Source organism: Tenrec ecaudatus, chromosome Y (assembly GCF_050624435.1).
Source record: "Tenrec ecaudatus isolate mTenEca1 chromosome Y, mTenEca1.hap1, whole genome shotgun sequence".
Taxonomy (NCBI): Eukaryota; Metazoa; Chordata; class Mammalia; order Afrosoricida; family Tenrecidae; genus Tenrec; species Tenrec ecaudatus.
This window is the reverse complement of record NC_134549.1, coordinates 3,424,440-3,439,145: the sequence shown is the minus strand read 5'-3', so window position 1 is coordinate 3,439,145 and position 14,706 is coordinate 3,424,440. Positions and strand designations below refer to the sequence as shown.

General features: G+C 44.9%; 1 protein-coding gene across 1 annotated transcript in view; it reads right to left on the bottom strand.

Annotated features, from left to right (window-relative positions):
* Nucleotides 1-5,671: 5,671 nt before the first annotated feature.
* The window catches only part of LOC142435634 (heat shock transcription factor, Y-linked-like), a 43,106-nt gene continuing 34,071 nt past the window's right edge, over nt 5,672-14,706 (bottom strand). The window contains exon 3 of the mRNA XM_075539853.1: nt 5,672-6,108. Coding sequence (XP_075395968.1) covers nt 5,672-6,108 — 437 coding nt within the window. The remainder of the gene's footprint in view (nt 6,109-14,706) is intronic.

Here is a 14,706-nt window from a genome sequence, read left to right as displayed (position 1 = left end):
ATGGATAAAGAAACTATGGTGTGTACACACAATGAAATACTGTGCATCTCTTAAAAACGATGATAAAAATATGAAACCTTGCATGCCAAGGCAGGACCTGGAAACTTGTGAAGTAAAATCAATCACAAAAGGACAAGTTCACTGTTATAAGGAGAAGCGCCAGGTAAACAAATCTTAGGGACTGATTGCTGAACAAAAGGGGCAAAAGGCTACCTACTGGCCACAAACCACATCACCTCCTTCTTAGGTACAGCACAAGAGCCATCATGAAGGAGGAGACTTCACATTGTCTGGAACCACTTGTTCAAGAGGGGGATATGAGAGTAGACCATCCACTTGAGGCTATCCAAGGCTGGTGCAAATCAATAGTGTCCCATACTACTGGAATGGAAGGAGCACCTTGCAGGGAGATCAAGCCAAGACAAAGGGAGAGAAGAACCTTCATTTTGGAGCAGACACTGATAGTTCTGTTGGTCAGTATGATGGGTGATTGGGGAGAAGTAATCTCACATTGGGAAAGAAACCAAGAGGAACAATTGGCAAGACCTTATGTTCCTAGGTAGACTAAACAAATTTGTTTATACCCAATCTTTGTTGAACCAAGCCATGGTGATCCGTGGAAGCTGGCCTTGCAGGCAGAAGGGCATAATGCAGAAGATACACCAAAAGAACTTAACAGAGATTCTGCTGAATGGAATGAACCCTGCCTCAAAGCTGCCAGCATCCTGGGACTAGAGACTGTGGCACTTTGATGGGAAAGGAAGCAGAGAGTGGCTGACCCAGGACTGTGGAAGTGACAGTAATTGGACCATGGGGGGTGGGGGTGGGGGATTCCTGGCTTGGTGGTTATCCAATGGAAAAGGACTCAGAATAACTATACATTCAGTACCTCAATGTCCCCCTTCAAGTGACATGACTGGTTTTCGTCAGCTGGGCAGGGGTCTGCACTTGGGAGAAATGATCCAGGAAAGTCCCCTGGCAATGTGCCCATACTTAAACACAGCACGATCTAATGAGACAGAACTGTGTAAGGGAACAACTCATGGTTAGCCCAAGGTGGAACTGTACTCTCACAGACCCTTCATACTGACAGTGAGGGCTGATATTGGAAAATTAATGTTATCAGTGCAATTGCCTTGTACCCCAAGGAGATGATTAACCGTGTTTTATTTCCTTGTTATCCTGTCTTTAGCTTGTTTTTAATTTTGTTTCTGTTTGTTTGCTGGTGGGTTTGTTGTTGTTATTTGTTGTAGTTATTCTTATGGGATTTTAATTTTGTCATATTTTGGCCGCTCAAGTGAATCTGAGTCATGCATATATGCCATGGGACATGGAAATGCTTTCTGGCTTCCTATTTAACATAACTTAGCCCCAATCCAGGAACAGTTAGTTCTGATAGGATGGCCTTCACCTTCATCAAATGATCACTTTAGATAAGGGTGCTACAGCAAAGTGTGGTGAAGAAAACAGATAATAAGTCCAATTGGAAGAAGCCAACCTGTTTGTGTGATCCAAAGATGATGATAACAAAATTAAAATATGATGAAAGGAAAAGTATCAGAGGTAAAATTATGAACACCCAATTGGTAGAAGGCTATGGATAACAATGGGAACCCAAAACCCATCTGAAGAGTAGTTATATTAAACTGCTGGCAGACCCCCCCACTAGGCACAGTCTATCAGCAGAGATCACTGTAATCTTGATTGTGTTGGATCAAACTTGATTCTTGATCCACTGTCCTCCCTGCTGGTCCAACCTGCATTTGTTCCAGATGCAACTATCTCTTGCATGCTCCATGGCAAATATTTCTTCCCTTGCTTTTGAAATATTCTTTCTTACTCATTATTTGTGTTATTATTTTTTCCTTACCACTTTGTTAGATTTTGTTTTCTATTGTTTCGATTGGGTTTCCCAGTTTGTGAAAACCAGAAGAAATGGATGACTAGAGATAGTAATTGATTCAAGGGTTTATAGGGGATATAGGCGTGGGGGGTGGGAGATAAAGGGTGTGAAGGGATTTCAGGAATAAACACTTCATGAAGGTGGGAGGAGGAAGGGAGCACTAGAAATGATCTTGATTACACAACTCATTAGAAAGCCGATTCAATATAAGGAGGAAAATGTTCTAAAACGGATCATGGTAATGATTGTAATATTCTTTATATGATTTAATGATTGAAATACTGAGTTGTATGACATGTAGATCAGGTGCCAAGAAAAATGTAAAATAAATAAATAAAAATAAACAGAACAATAAAAAGAAGAAATAATGACCCACATTCCTGAAATGACAGATATGACTATACTACACAATCTCTAATCATGGAGTCTCAAAAATGCAAAATAAAACCAAACCAACAACATTATTGTTAAATTGCCAATAAGAAAATATCTTGAAAGCAGCAAGAGAAAATTATCAGGACGGGGGAGTCTCTATGGATTAAAACCCAATATTAACATAAGGCCAGGAAATAGTGGAAAAGTATAACTTCAGTGTTAAAAGGCAGGATATGTTGAAAGTTATTTTGGGCTACCAAAGTAGATAGATAAAACTGTTTCTTATAGATGAATTCACTAAATCTGTTTCTCTAGACAACCGTACCTAACACAGAAAATTACACAGTTTAACCATAGTAGTTTACAATATTATCAATACACCATTTTCAATAATGGAAAAAAGTGCCCCCCCCCCTAAGAAAAAAAGATCAATTTGTACATAGAAAGCCTAAAAGACACTATAAACCAACTAGTCAACCACTAATAGCACAATGGATATTATTCTATAATACTCATGGGTGATTGCCCAAGACACACAGTATTTTCAGACTCAATAATGATAAAAAGACAAGAATCACAACAAGTATATTCTGCAACCGAATGCTTAAATTTATAAATAAGAAATTAATAAAACATTAATAAACCAAAAAAAAATTTAAATCCCCAAACATGAAAACTAAAGAGTATCTGCAAAGGTTGAATCAAATGAAATGCAATATACTACATCTTATAGACCATAGGAAAATCTCAAAGGGATATTTACAGTTTTAGAAACCTATGCTAAAAAAAGTAAGAAATTCAGAAATCAATAACCTAACTTTGCGGTCCCATCAAGGGCCAATCAGACCCTGGCCCCAGAAGTCTGTGCAACAGAGAACACTACACCTTCAGGTGGGGAAAAGAAGCTGGCTTACCACATCCACATAGAAGCAAACCAAGAAGAAGAAAAAAGAGAAAGGGACAGTTGGCCTAGACCCCATACTGGCACACCCATCCCGGATAATGATGTCCCTCTATGGATCTGCTAAGGCACAGAGAGGATTGTAGGACTGCCAATGGTCCAAGAAATGCTGTCCCCTAACTGGAGCACTGGGCAAGAGAGGACAAGAATGGGGACACATGGTGGCGGGGAGATAATGCAGCCTGAATCCCCCGCAGCAGTACAAACCAAGAAGGGAGCATAATAGATCAGCAATGGGAGCAAAGTCAATTCACAAAGCCCCTAAAGAGCCTAGACTTCAGGCTAGTAGGGGCACCCCCCAGAACTCCCCCAGGACCAGGAGGGAGAGCTTCATAAGGCCAGAGAACAGACTAGAACTAGGTATGTTTTTCTCTTTTTCTCTCCTTTCTTTTTCAACATTTTGTTTTCTTATTGTTTGGAATAAGACAGTGCTGGTTTGCCAACTTATTTAAGACAGACATGGGAAGCAAGCTTGGGGAGAAAGTAAAGAGACTTGGAGGCGGGGGAGGGATGGGGTAGGGCTTGTTGTGCAAATAACACCATAGACAGGGGATCAACTAGGGAATTAAAGTCAGCAACTAGGAAATTGTAGAGGTCCTGTGGGTATTAGAGCAACAGCCATCTAGCTGAGAGAAAGTACTAAGAAGTGGAAGAGGGGGAAAGAATTGCGGGGCAGGAGGAGGAAAAAGGAAACACAAGAAGGCTCTAAGAAGCAAAGCTATAGATAGAGGTATTAACAGAGGTGTTTACTTATGTAAATTCATTGATCTATAAAAATAGAGTTATGTACATGTTTATAAGGCACTACACTGAAGTTGCAGACCTACCTTGGGTCTCAACTCTTACTCTCCCACAATACAATGTTTTGCTCTAACAAAATGGCATTTTGTGATGCTCACCACCCCCAGCCCTCACCCCTCTCATTCACACACACACACACACACACACAAACACACACACCAACATGGAAGACAAAATATGTGCTTAAGCAAATGTGAAGACAGCGGTTGGTTCCCCATTATTAAAAGATATAGTGCCTTAAAGGCTTGAAGTTAAACAAGCAATCCATCCAACAGTGAAGCAACGAGCCTACATGGAAGAAGCACACCAACTGGTGTGATCAGGAGGTGGATTTGGGCCGTGTAATAGGCATCAAAACATTCATAACAAACAAAGAAAAACGCATTGCTGAGTATGAGTGGGGTCAGCGCAGAGACCCAAAGCCCTTCTGTATACAATGGAACATCCCCTACAGAGGAGTCACTGGGAAGGGATGAGTCAATTAGGGTGCAGTAGAGCACCGATGAATCACGCAATATATGGTACCTTTGGTTCTTTGAAGCTTCCTCATCCCCACTATCATGGGTGCATGTATATAGGTATAGGCAAGAGATAAAACTCCCGACACAGGAATAGGAATGGGAATCATGCTACCAAAAGGGTAGGGGGGAGTGGAGAAGGGGAGGGGCGGAAGGGGTTACTGATCACAATGAATGGCACATAACCACACACCCTCCTCCGGGGGTGAAGCACAACAGTAACCAGAGGGTAAGGGAGACAGCATTTCGTGTGAGACATTAAAATAATAACAATCTATAATCTATCAAGAGCCCATGAGGGTATGGGGTGGGAGGGAGGGGGAAAAAGAGGAGCTGATACCAAGGGTTCAACAGAAAGTGAATGAATGTCAGAAAGAATGATGTCAACATATGCACAAATAGGTTCGATACAACTGATGTATGGGTGAAAACAAGAGTTGTAAGAGTCCCCAGTAAAATGACCTTAGAAGTCCGGGAAGATGGCCGACCGGGACACGCGCTTACTCTGAGAGCTCCTCCAAACAAAGCGGATTTGGTGACCAGGTAGCTGAATAGTAGGAGTCTGGTGAGTGAAATATCTCCCTGAGACAGCACCCCAGTCCCACCCCATGCATTTGTCCTGAGCAGGGGTCTAGGTGAAACAGGACCGGACTCGTGGGACATCTCTGGTCACTAAGCTGTCGCCAGCTCACTGTCGACTAGCCTAAGCTCCATCCCCAAACTGGACCCCAGCCCAGAATCGCTTGCCTGCCCCGCCTAGACAGGCGCAGCTGGTCACGCGCTCCCCTACACCAGCGGCCCACTCGCGGATACCCACTAAGAGAGAAGCTTTCCTCTCCCGCGGTTCCCCTCTCCCCTCAAGGCAGCGCCCTGCCCTCGGGCCCGTGTCCCTCCCTCCACTCATCCAAGCTCCGGGGAGCGGACCGGCGGGTTGTCTGGCGACCCCCACGGGGGACCATCCACCCGCACAGCTGCTGCGGACCTCTCCACCTGCCCTCCGTGTGCCCACCATCCACCCCCGCCCACCCCCGGCAGCCTAGCACCAGCTCCACTCCCAGCTGGGACCCTGTGCTGAGCACTTCCTGCTGGTGGGAGCCATAGCCCAACCCGCGCCTATCCTGGACCCTGCGCGTCTACGGAGGGCCGCGGCCCGCGCTGCTGAGTCTGCCCGCCGAGAGCCCCTCCCAGTGCAAGGCACAAGAGTAGGTGCCCTCCCCAGGGTGATGCAGGGACCCCGGTGGCGGCCTCGGCTCTGAGCCTGAACGGAGGACGGGCGCCATTGCCCCCTACGGTTTTGCGCCAAGCTGCCGCTGTTGGCGCCATTGCCCCCTGCAGTTCTGCGCCAAGCCTCTGCTGTCCGCACAGCTCTGGGCTCTGAGCCGGGGTGGAGGACGGGCACCATTGTCCCCTGTGGTTTGGCGCCAAGCCGCCGCTGTCCGTGCGGTTCTGAGCTCTGAGCCTGGGCAGAGAGCGGGCGCCATTGCCCCCATGCAGTTTTGCGCCGCTGTCTGCGTGGCTGTCCGAGGAGCCTTCCCGTGCCCGCTCAAAGCCTGGACAGATCAAACATTCCACCTGCAGCGGAGCCTGGGACTCAGCTTTGTAGTCCCTGAGGAGCCGTCGGTGAGCTCCAGCTGGCTCTCACCACCTGGGGGCCCTGTGGGGTCCCCAGTGCCAGCCCTAAGCCTGCCTGCCGCAGCAATCCCCAGCCACCACAGGAGACGGGCACGTTGGCCTGTGCCTCCACACAGTACCCTTAGCTGCCCTAGCACTTCCCAGCTAGAGCACGAGGACCGCCAGTGGGGAGCAGCCGGACCTGGGAGGGCTTGGTGAGCTGAAGAGCATTCCCAACAACACATAGATCAGCACTACATCATGGGGCAATACAAACTCACCCACCTCTGCGCTCTATTAGGCATCACCAGCGCTTAGAGGGAAAGGGGGAAATTTTCAGACATACACATCTACACATCCTCCATCTAGCATAGGATTTTTTGTTGCTTTTTTGTGTTTTTTGTTTTTTATTCCTTCTTCCCTTTCTTTCACTGTCTGTGCTGTATTCTCTCTCCCCTTCCTTCCTACTTATTCATTAATGCTTGTACTTCTCTTCTGCCCCCTTTCTATAGATTCTCCTTCTATCTCTTTTCTTTCCTCTCCTTCCACCTCTACTAGTATCACAGCTTGTCCCTCTTCTATTATAGATTCTCTTCCCTCTCTCTCCAATATTTTCTCTCTCTGCCCAATAATCTGTTAAAAACTATGTTTATATCATTAACCTTTTAAATCCTTTTTATTACTAACCCCCCCTACCCATAAAGGGGGCGGCTAAGGGTATCCTGTCACACCTGGTCAAAGCAGTCTGAGGGCACTCACTGAGTCTCCAGCCCCCACTCCAGCTGCTGAAACATCTCGACACTGCGGGTCACCAAACCGACAGGGAACTTGGTCTACACAGCAGTCTGACCCACCCTTATAGTAGGTCATAGGCAATCGCCTGAAAGAATCCTTAACAATAACATAGATAAGGTTACCCCTGTCTCCCAGAAGCATGGGGCCTATGAAAGGATCAAGGAAAAATCAACAGACCACATCACTCCCAACAAAAAAATCAGAGAAACGAGGCACTTTAACAGACCTAACGTCACTCATAGAAGAAACAGATATAGATCAGCCACAAAAGGAAATCTTCAGAACTCTGCTTGCAGTAATACAGGAGCTAAGAGAAGCAACCCAGAATAAGGATGCAACGATAGAGGGGATGAAATGCACAATAGAGGGGATGAAGTCCACAATAGAGGGGATGAATTCTACCCACCAAAGGGAATTGCAGAAACTAACAGAGGAGGTAGCAGAGGCCACACAAAAGGTCACAGAAGCTACATCTAGGCTTGAGGAGGCTGAGAACCATATCAGTGAACTCGAGGACACTCAAACCAAATGAACCAAGCGAGAAAAACAATCAGATAGGAAAATTAAAGAAACAGAAGACAGCCTGAGATCAATGTCAGATGCTATGAAGAGGAATAATATTCGAATAATCGGTCTAATGGAACACAACATAACACACAAATCAACTGCCAAGATAGCAAAGGAATTTCTGGAAGAAAATTTTCCCAACCTAACAAAGGAGAATCCGACTCTCATACAGGAAGCAGAGAGGACGCCGGCTAAGCTAAACACCAAGAAGAACACGCCAAGACATATAATAGTAAAACTATCCAACTTAGAGGAAAAAGAGAATATTTTACGAGCAGCAAGAGTAAGGAAGATAGTCACATACAAAGGAGCGCAGGTAAGAATATGCTCAGACTTATCAGCAGAAACCATGAAGAGGAGGAGAGAATGGAGCAACATCTTCCAAAAACTGAAAGATAAAAATGCCTCCCCAGAATCCTATATCCTGCCAAGTTATCCATTAAGATAGAGGGTAAGATAAGGGTCTTCCAGGACAAGGAAGAGCTCAAAAAATATGCTGCAAGTCACCCGACCCTGAAGAACATACTGACTGACTCACTATGGCCAGAAGATCAAGCTCCAACTAGAACCATCAGGAGACCACCGTATAGCCCATCTCCATTTAGAAGCCAACATGCCAGCAACACGTACCAGGACAACAGGGTCTCAGATGGAAAAGAGGACAGGATAGAAACCCTCCACTCAAACGCAGTACACTGATATGAAGGGAGCTAGGTAAAGACCCAAAACACAAAACAGAATATGGCAACTATGAAGCGAGAGATAGTAATAATCACTCTGAATACAAATCGGCTCAATTCATACATTAAAAGAAAGAGGCTGGAGGACTGGCTTAGAAAACATAACCCATCAATCTGCTTCCTGCAAAAGACACATCTTAAGTGAGCAGACAAGCATATGCTAAGAATAAAGGGCTGGTAGAAAGTTTACCAAGCAAATGGTAACTCCAAGAAGGCAGGAGTGGCTATCTTAATCCCAGACAAAATGGATTTCAAGATCCAAAATATAAAAAGAGACAAAGAGGGACACTACATAATGCTCAAAGGCTCAGTAAACCAGGAAGCACTTAGCATACTGAGTATTTATGCACCTAATAATGGCGCGGCAAATTTCTTCAAACAAACTATTTAAAAAATGACAGAAGAAATCATGGAAACAACAATAATAGTGGGGGACTTCAACACTCCACTATCAGAGAAAGACAGGTCACAGGAAAAGAAGCTCAGCAAAGAGGCCAGAGAGCTAAACAATGTAATTAGGCAACAGGGCCTGATAGACATCTATAGAGCCTTTCATCCAAAAGCAAAAGGTTTCACATTCTTCTCCAATCCACACGGATCTTTCTCAAGAATAGATCACATGCTGGGACACAAGGCCAGTCTGAGTAAATTCAAACACATAGATATTATCCAGACGTCTTTCTCAGACCACCATGCCATAAACCTGGAGATTAATAGGAGGGCACCCAGAAAAGCAAGGACAACCAATTGGAGAATAAACAACGATCTCCTGCAACATGAATGGGTTCAGGTCCAGATCAGAGAGGATATTAGGAAGTTAATAGAAACTAATGAGAATGAGCATACAACATATCAAAACTTATGGGACATTGCAAAGGCAGTTATCAGAGGTAGCTTGATATCACTGAATGCATTTATGAAAAAAGAAGAAAGGCGTATGAGAGATACGCTAGCACAAAACCTCCAACAACGAGAACAGAGTCAAGAGAACTACCCCTCCAATAGCAAGAGAAAAGAAATAATAAAAATCAGGGTGGAGTTAAACCAGTGTGAAGACAAAAGAACAATGCAAAGGATTAACGCAACTAGAAGCTGGTTTTATGAACGAATTAATAAAATTGACACTCCTCTGGCAAAGCTTACCAAAGATAGAAAGGAGCAAACATCAATAGCCAGGATGAGGGATGAATCGGGGGCAATAACAACAGACCCCAATGAGATATAAAGGATAATCACAAAGTACTATGAAGGTTTGTATTCTAATGAATTCAGAAACCTGGAAGACATGGATAAATATTTAGAAAAAAAATCTCTCCCTAGATTATCTGAGACAGAGATCAAGAACCTCAACAAACCCATAGCGAAGGAAGAAATAGAGAGTGTCATCAAAAACCTAACGAGGAAAAAGGCCCCAGGGCCAGATGGCTACACAGCTGAATTTTACCAAACATTCAGGGAAGAGTTGACACCGATCCTCCACAAAGTATTCAATAACATAGAAAAGAACGGAAGCTCCCAAACTCATTTTACGAAGCCAGCATTACTTTGATACCCAAACAGGGCAAAGACCCCACAGGTATAGAGAATTCTAGACTAATATCTCTAATGAACATAGATGCAAAAATCCTTAACAAAATATTGGCCAATCGAATACAAAGGTACATAAAACATATCATCCACCACGACCAGGTAGGATTCATCCCAGGGATGCAGGGATGGTTTAACATCCGAAAATCCATCAATATCATACACCACATCGAGAAGAAAAATGATAAAAACCATATGATAATATCCATAGATGCAGAAAAAAAACATTTGACAACATCCAGCACCCATTCCTAATCAAAACACTCATGAAGATAGGATTGGAAGGTAAGTTCCTCAAGCTCATACAAGCTATCTATGAAAAACCAACAGCCAACATCATAGTCAATGGAGAAATGACAAGAACAATCCCACTGAAAAAGGGTACAAGACAAGGATGCCCCCTGTCCCCTCTTCTATTCAATATCATTTTGGAGGTTCTGGCTAACAACATAAGACAGCGGAAGGACATCAAAGGGATCCAGTTGGGAGAGGAGGAGGTGAAACTATCGCTATTTGCAGATGACATGATCCTATATATTGAAGACCCCCAAAACTCCACAGTTGGAATACTTACAGCAATAGAAGAATACAGAAGAGTAGCAAGATACAAGATCAATAAACAGAAGTCGGTAGGGTTTCTATACACAGTGGACAGGGCCATGGAAGAGGTGATTAAGAGGGAAGTACCCTTCACAATAGCCAAGAACAAATTGAAATACCTAGGAATATATTTAACAAAAAATACTAAAGACCTTTATAAGCATAGTTATAAAACCCTGTTACAGGAAACCTAAAGTGACCTTCACAAATGGATGACCCTCCCCTGCTCATGGTTAGGTAGGCTGAACATAGTAAAGATGACAGTTCTTCCTAAAGCACTCTACAAGTTCAATGCTATACCAATCCAATTACCATCAACCTTCTTCAAAGAATTGGAAAACTGAGCATATGGAGAGGGAAGAAACCCAGAATTAGCAGAGAACTCCTCAAGAATAAGGACGCAATTGGAGGACTCACCCTACCTGATTTTAATGCCTACTACACAGCTACAGTGGTCAAAACAGCATGGTACTGGCACAATGATAGACACTCAGACCAGTGGAAAATAGAAAGCCCAGGAGTAAAATCATCAGCATATAGACAAATGATCTTCGACAAGGGTCCCAAAAACGTCAAGTGGGAAGCAGATGCCCTCTTTAATAAGTGGTGCTGGAAACAATGGATATCCACATGTAGAAAGATGAAACAAGACGTTTACCTCACCCCATGACAAGAATACACTCAAGGTGGATCACAGATCTATAAGTCAAACCCCAAACCATCAGGACCATTAAGGAGGATATCAGGACTCATCTCAGAGCACTGGCCCAGCGAGCACATAGGCTCACTGCAACAGGGAAGCCTACACACACAGGTGAACTGGAAATAGACAAATGGGATCTAATAAGAATAAAACACCTGTGCACCTCAAAAGACTTCGCCAAGAGGGTGACAAGGCAACCCACAGACTGGGAGAAGATTTTTTAGTAATGAGACATCAGACAAAGGGCTCATTACTAAAATCTACAACACCATCATTACCTGCAAAAAGAGGAAAACAATTAACCCCCTAAGGAAGTGGGCAAAAGAAATGAGAAGAACTTTCACTAGAGAGGAGATCAATATGGCCAATAAACATATGAGAAAGTGCTCGAAGTCCCTTGCCATAAGAGAAATGCAAATCAAAACAACCATGAGATACCACCTAACACCCCGGAGGCTAGCCCAGATTAGTAAATCAGAGAGCAACAAATGTTGGAGGGGCTGTGGTGAAGTAGGAACCCTCCTCCACTGCTGGTGGTCGTGCAGATTTCTACAGCCACTGTGGAAAGCAATCTGGCGATACCTAAAGAAAATGGAAATTGATCTACCTTATGACCCAGCCATCTCTCTACTGGGCATATACCCAGTTGAAGCAGCAAATAAAACACGGCCAGTCATATGCGCTCCAATGTTTATTGCGGTACAATTCACAATAGCAAAGACGTGGAAACAGCCTACGTTTCCATCGATAGACGAGTGGATTAGCAAACTTTGGCACATACACCCAATGGACTATTATGCAGCGCTGAAAAGCACCAATGAGCACATGAAACACGTTATTTCATGGGAATTGCTGGAAGGAATTATGTTAAGCAAGGTAAGCCAGACCCAAAGGGACAGTTACAACATGAGTCCCCTGAGGTAAGTACAATCAGCATGACAGAAATAGAAGAATAAACATCCATCCCACAATAAATGGGGGGAAGCATAGATAGTTGGAGGGAGGGCAGGCCACCCTTAGGAAGGTACATGAGAGCCCAGCATAAAGAAGGAGCAGTGGGGCAGAGAGAGGGAGATCCAGGAGGGGGAGAATCTGAGTGGATGGTATGGGGGGGGCAGGGTACTAACCCACCCGGGGGGGAGTATCGGTTGTGTCCCCACAGATCTGGAACATGCATACGGACCCCAACACGACACACCAAACAAGGAGGGCAACACAAAGTACAGAGGTCTACACAAAGAGGCTGGATGACACGCGGGCCCACACCAGAATTAGGCCTACCCCCACACTTGAAGGGAATACCACAGAAAACAAAAATAGATCGTCTGGAGTGGGAAAGGAACTGACCCACCACACCACATCCAGAAGGAAGCTGAAACAAAAGAAGGAGAAAGGACATAGTGGAGTACACCTGGGTCCACCAAGCCCAAAGTCGACAGACCAGCTAGAAGAGCCCATCATACAGAGAGGACCATTCAGCTGACCACACTACGAGATGTGACATCCTGCACCAACCCATGTCCCTACACGGGACAGCACCTGAGACACAGTGGGGGATGTGCAACTGAGCTGACCCTGCCACACTGAGGCAAACACTGGGGGCGTGCAATGGAGCAGTGGAGGAAGCAGAGCAAAGGGATCCCAAGGGAGTATAAAGGAGGACTTCTGGGCCAGGAGTACACTTAGAAAGGTACACAAGGTACAAGGTACACTTAGAAAACACTCCTAAAGGCCAACGAACTGACCTTGAACTACTAGCAATTTTTCTTTTAATAATTGCTATCTTTTTGTTTTGTCTTTTTTAATTTGTTTTGTTTTTTACCTTGTAAATTTTGTATGTTAGTAGCTTTTCTGCTTATCAGCGTGTCGATGTTGCTTCTGTCAAAGCCATGTTCTTATGTGCCACTTGGATGCAGTCAAAGTCATACGCATTTGTATGCACATATTACTATGTCAGCAGGTCCACCTAGAGAAGATAGGCTGGACAAATAATGAGAAAAGAAAACAACAGGACCAACGGTCCAGGAGGGACATGAGAGCATGGGAGGTAGGGGAAGGAAGGAGGTGTCGACCAACACAGAAACAAGGGAACAGCGAATGGTTCTAAACCAGAGGATGGAGGGGAGGGGAGGACTGGTAGGGAGTGACCAAGAGCAAGGTAACTGAGAGGAATTACTGAAACCAGAATGAAGGCTAAACATGGTAATGGGATGGGAGGAAAGCGAAAGGAAATAGAGGAAAGGAGTAGGAGGCAAAGTGCATACAGAGAAGCCTAAATACAGACATGTACATATGTAAATATATTTATGATTATGGGGGCAATAGACTTATATACATATATTTATAGGTTAAGTAGTAGGGTAGCAGATGAACATTGGGCCTCCTCATGCATAATCCCCCAATACAATAGCACCTCGCCCTGCTAAACAGTCATTGTAGGATACCCACCTTCCCGACATGATCACTGAAGACAGACGTGTGTGTAAGCAAACGTCGTGAAGAAAGCTGATGGTACCCGGCTATTAAAAAGATATAGCGTCTGGGGTCTTAACGGCTTGAAGGCAAACAAACGGCCATCTAGCTCAGAAGCAACAAAGTCCACAGAGAAGAAGCACATGGCCTAAGCGAATACACGGTGTTGAATGGACCATGTAGCAGACACCAAGGAACAAAAACAATCATTGTGGGATCACCTTCCTCACATAATCGCTGAAGATGAAGGTGTGCATAAGCAAGTGTGGTGAAGAAGGCGGATGGTGCCCGGCTACTGAGAGATATAACGTCTGGGGATTTAAAGGCTTGGAAGCAAACAAGCGGCCATCTAGCCCAGAAGCAACCAAGCCCACACATAAGCAGCACACCAACATAGGTGATCGTGAAGGGCAGAGGAGACCAGGTCTCCAACAACAAAGGTGGGGTGGTGGTGAGAATCACATCACCGTGAAAGAGGGGGAGTGCGTGATGGGGACCCAATGCACATCTGTAGACAGCTGGACACCCTTTTCAGAGAGGTAGTGTGGAGGAGATGGGCCACTCAGGGTTCAGTGTAGCAACAATGAAACTCAAAACCTTCCTCTAGTTCCTGAAAGCTTCCTCCCCTCCCAATTATCATGACCCCAATTCTACCTTGCCTTGCGGACCTGGTTATACCAGAGGAATGTACAGTGGTGCAGTGGGGATCTGGAGGCACAGGGAATCTAGTACAGATGAACCCCTCAACACCAGCGGTGGGAGTGGCGACACCAGGAGGTAAGGGCATGTAGAAAGGGAGAACCGATCTCGGAGATCTATGTGTAACCTCCTCTCTGGGAGATGGACAATGGGGAGGTGGGTGAGGGGAGACGCCGGGGAGTGTAAGATAAGATATAATAATTATTTATAAACTAACAAGGGACCATGGGTGGGGTCGGAGAGGGAGTGGGAAGGGGGAAAAAAAGGGAAGCCGAGCTGATTCCAGGAACCCAAGTGGTAGGTGAATTATGTTAATGATGAGTGCAACGAATGTATAAGGGTGCTTTGCTCAATTGATGTATGTACAGACTGTG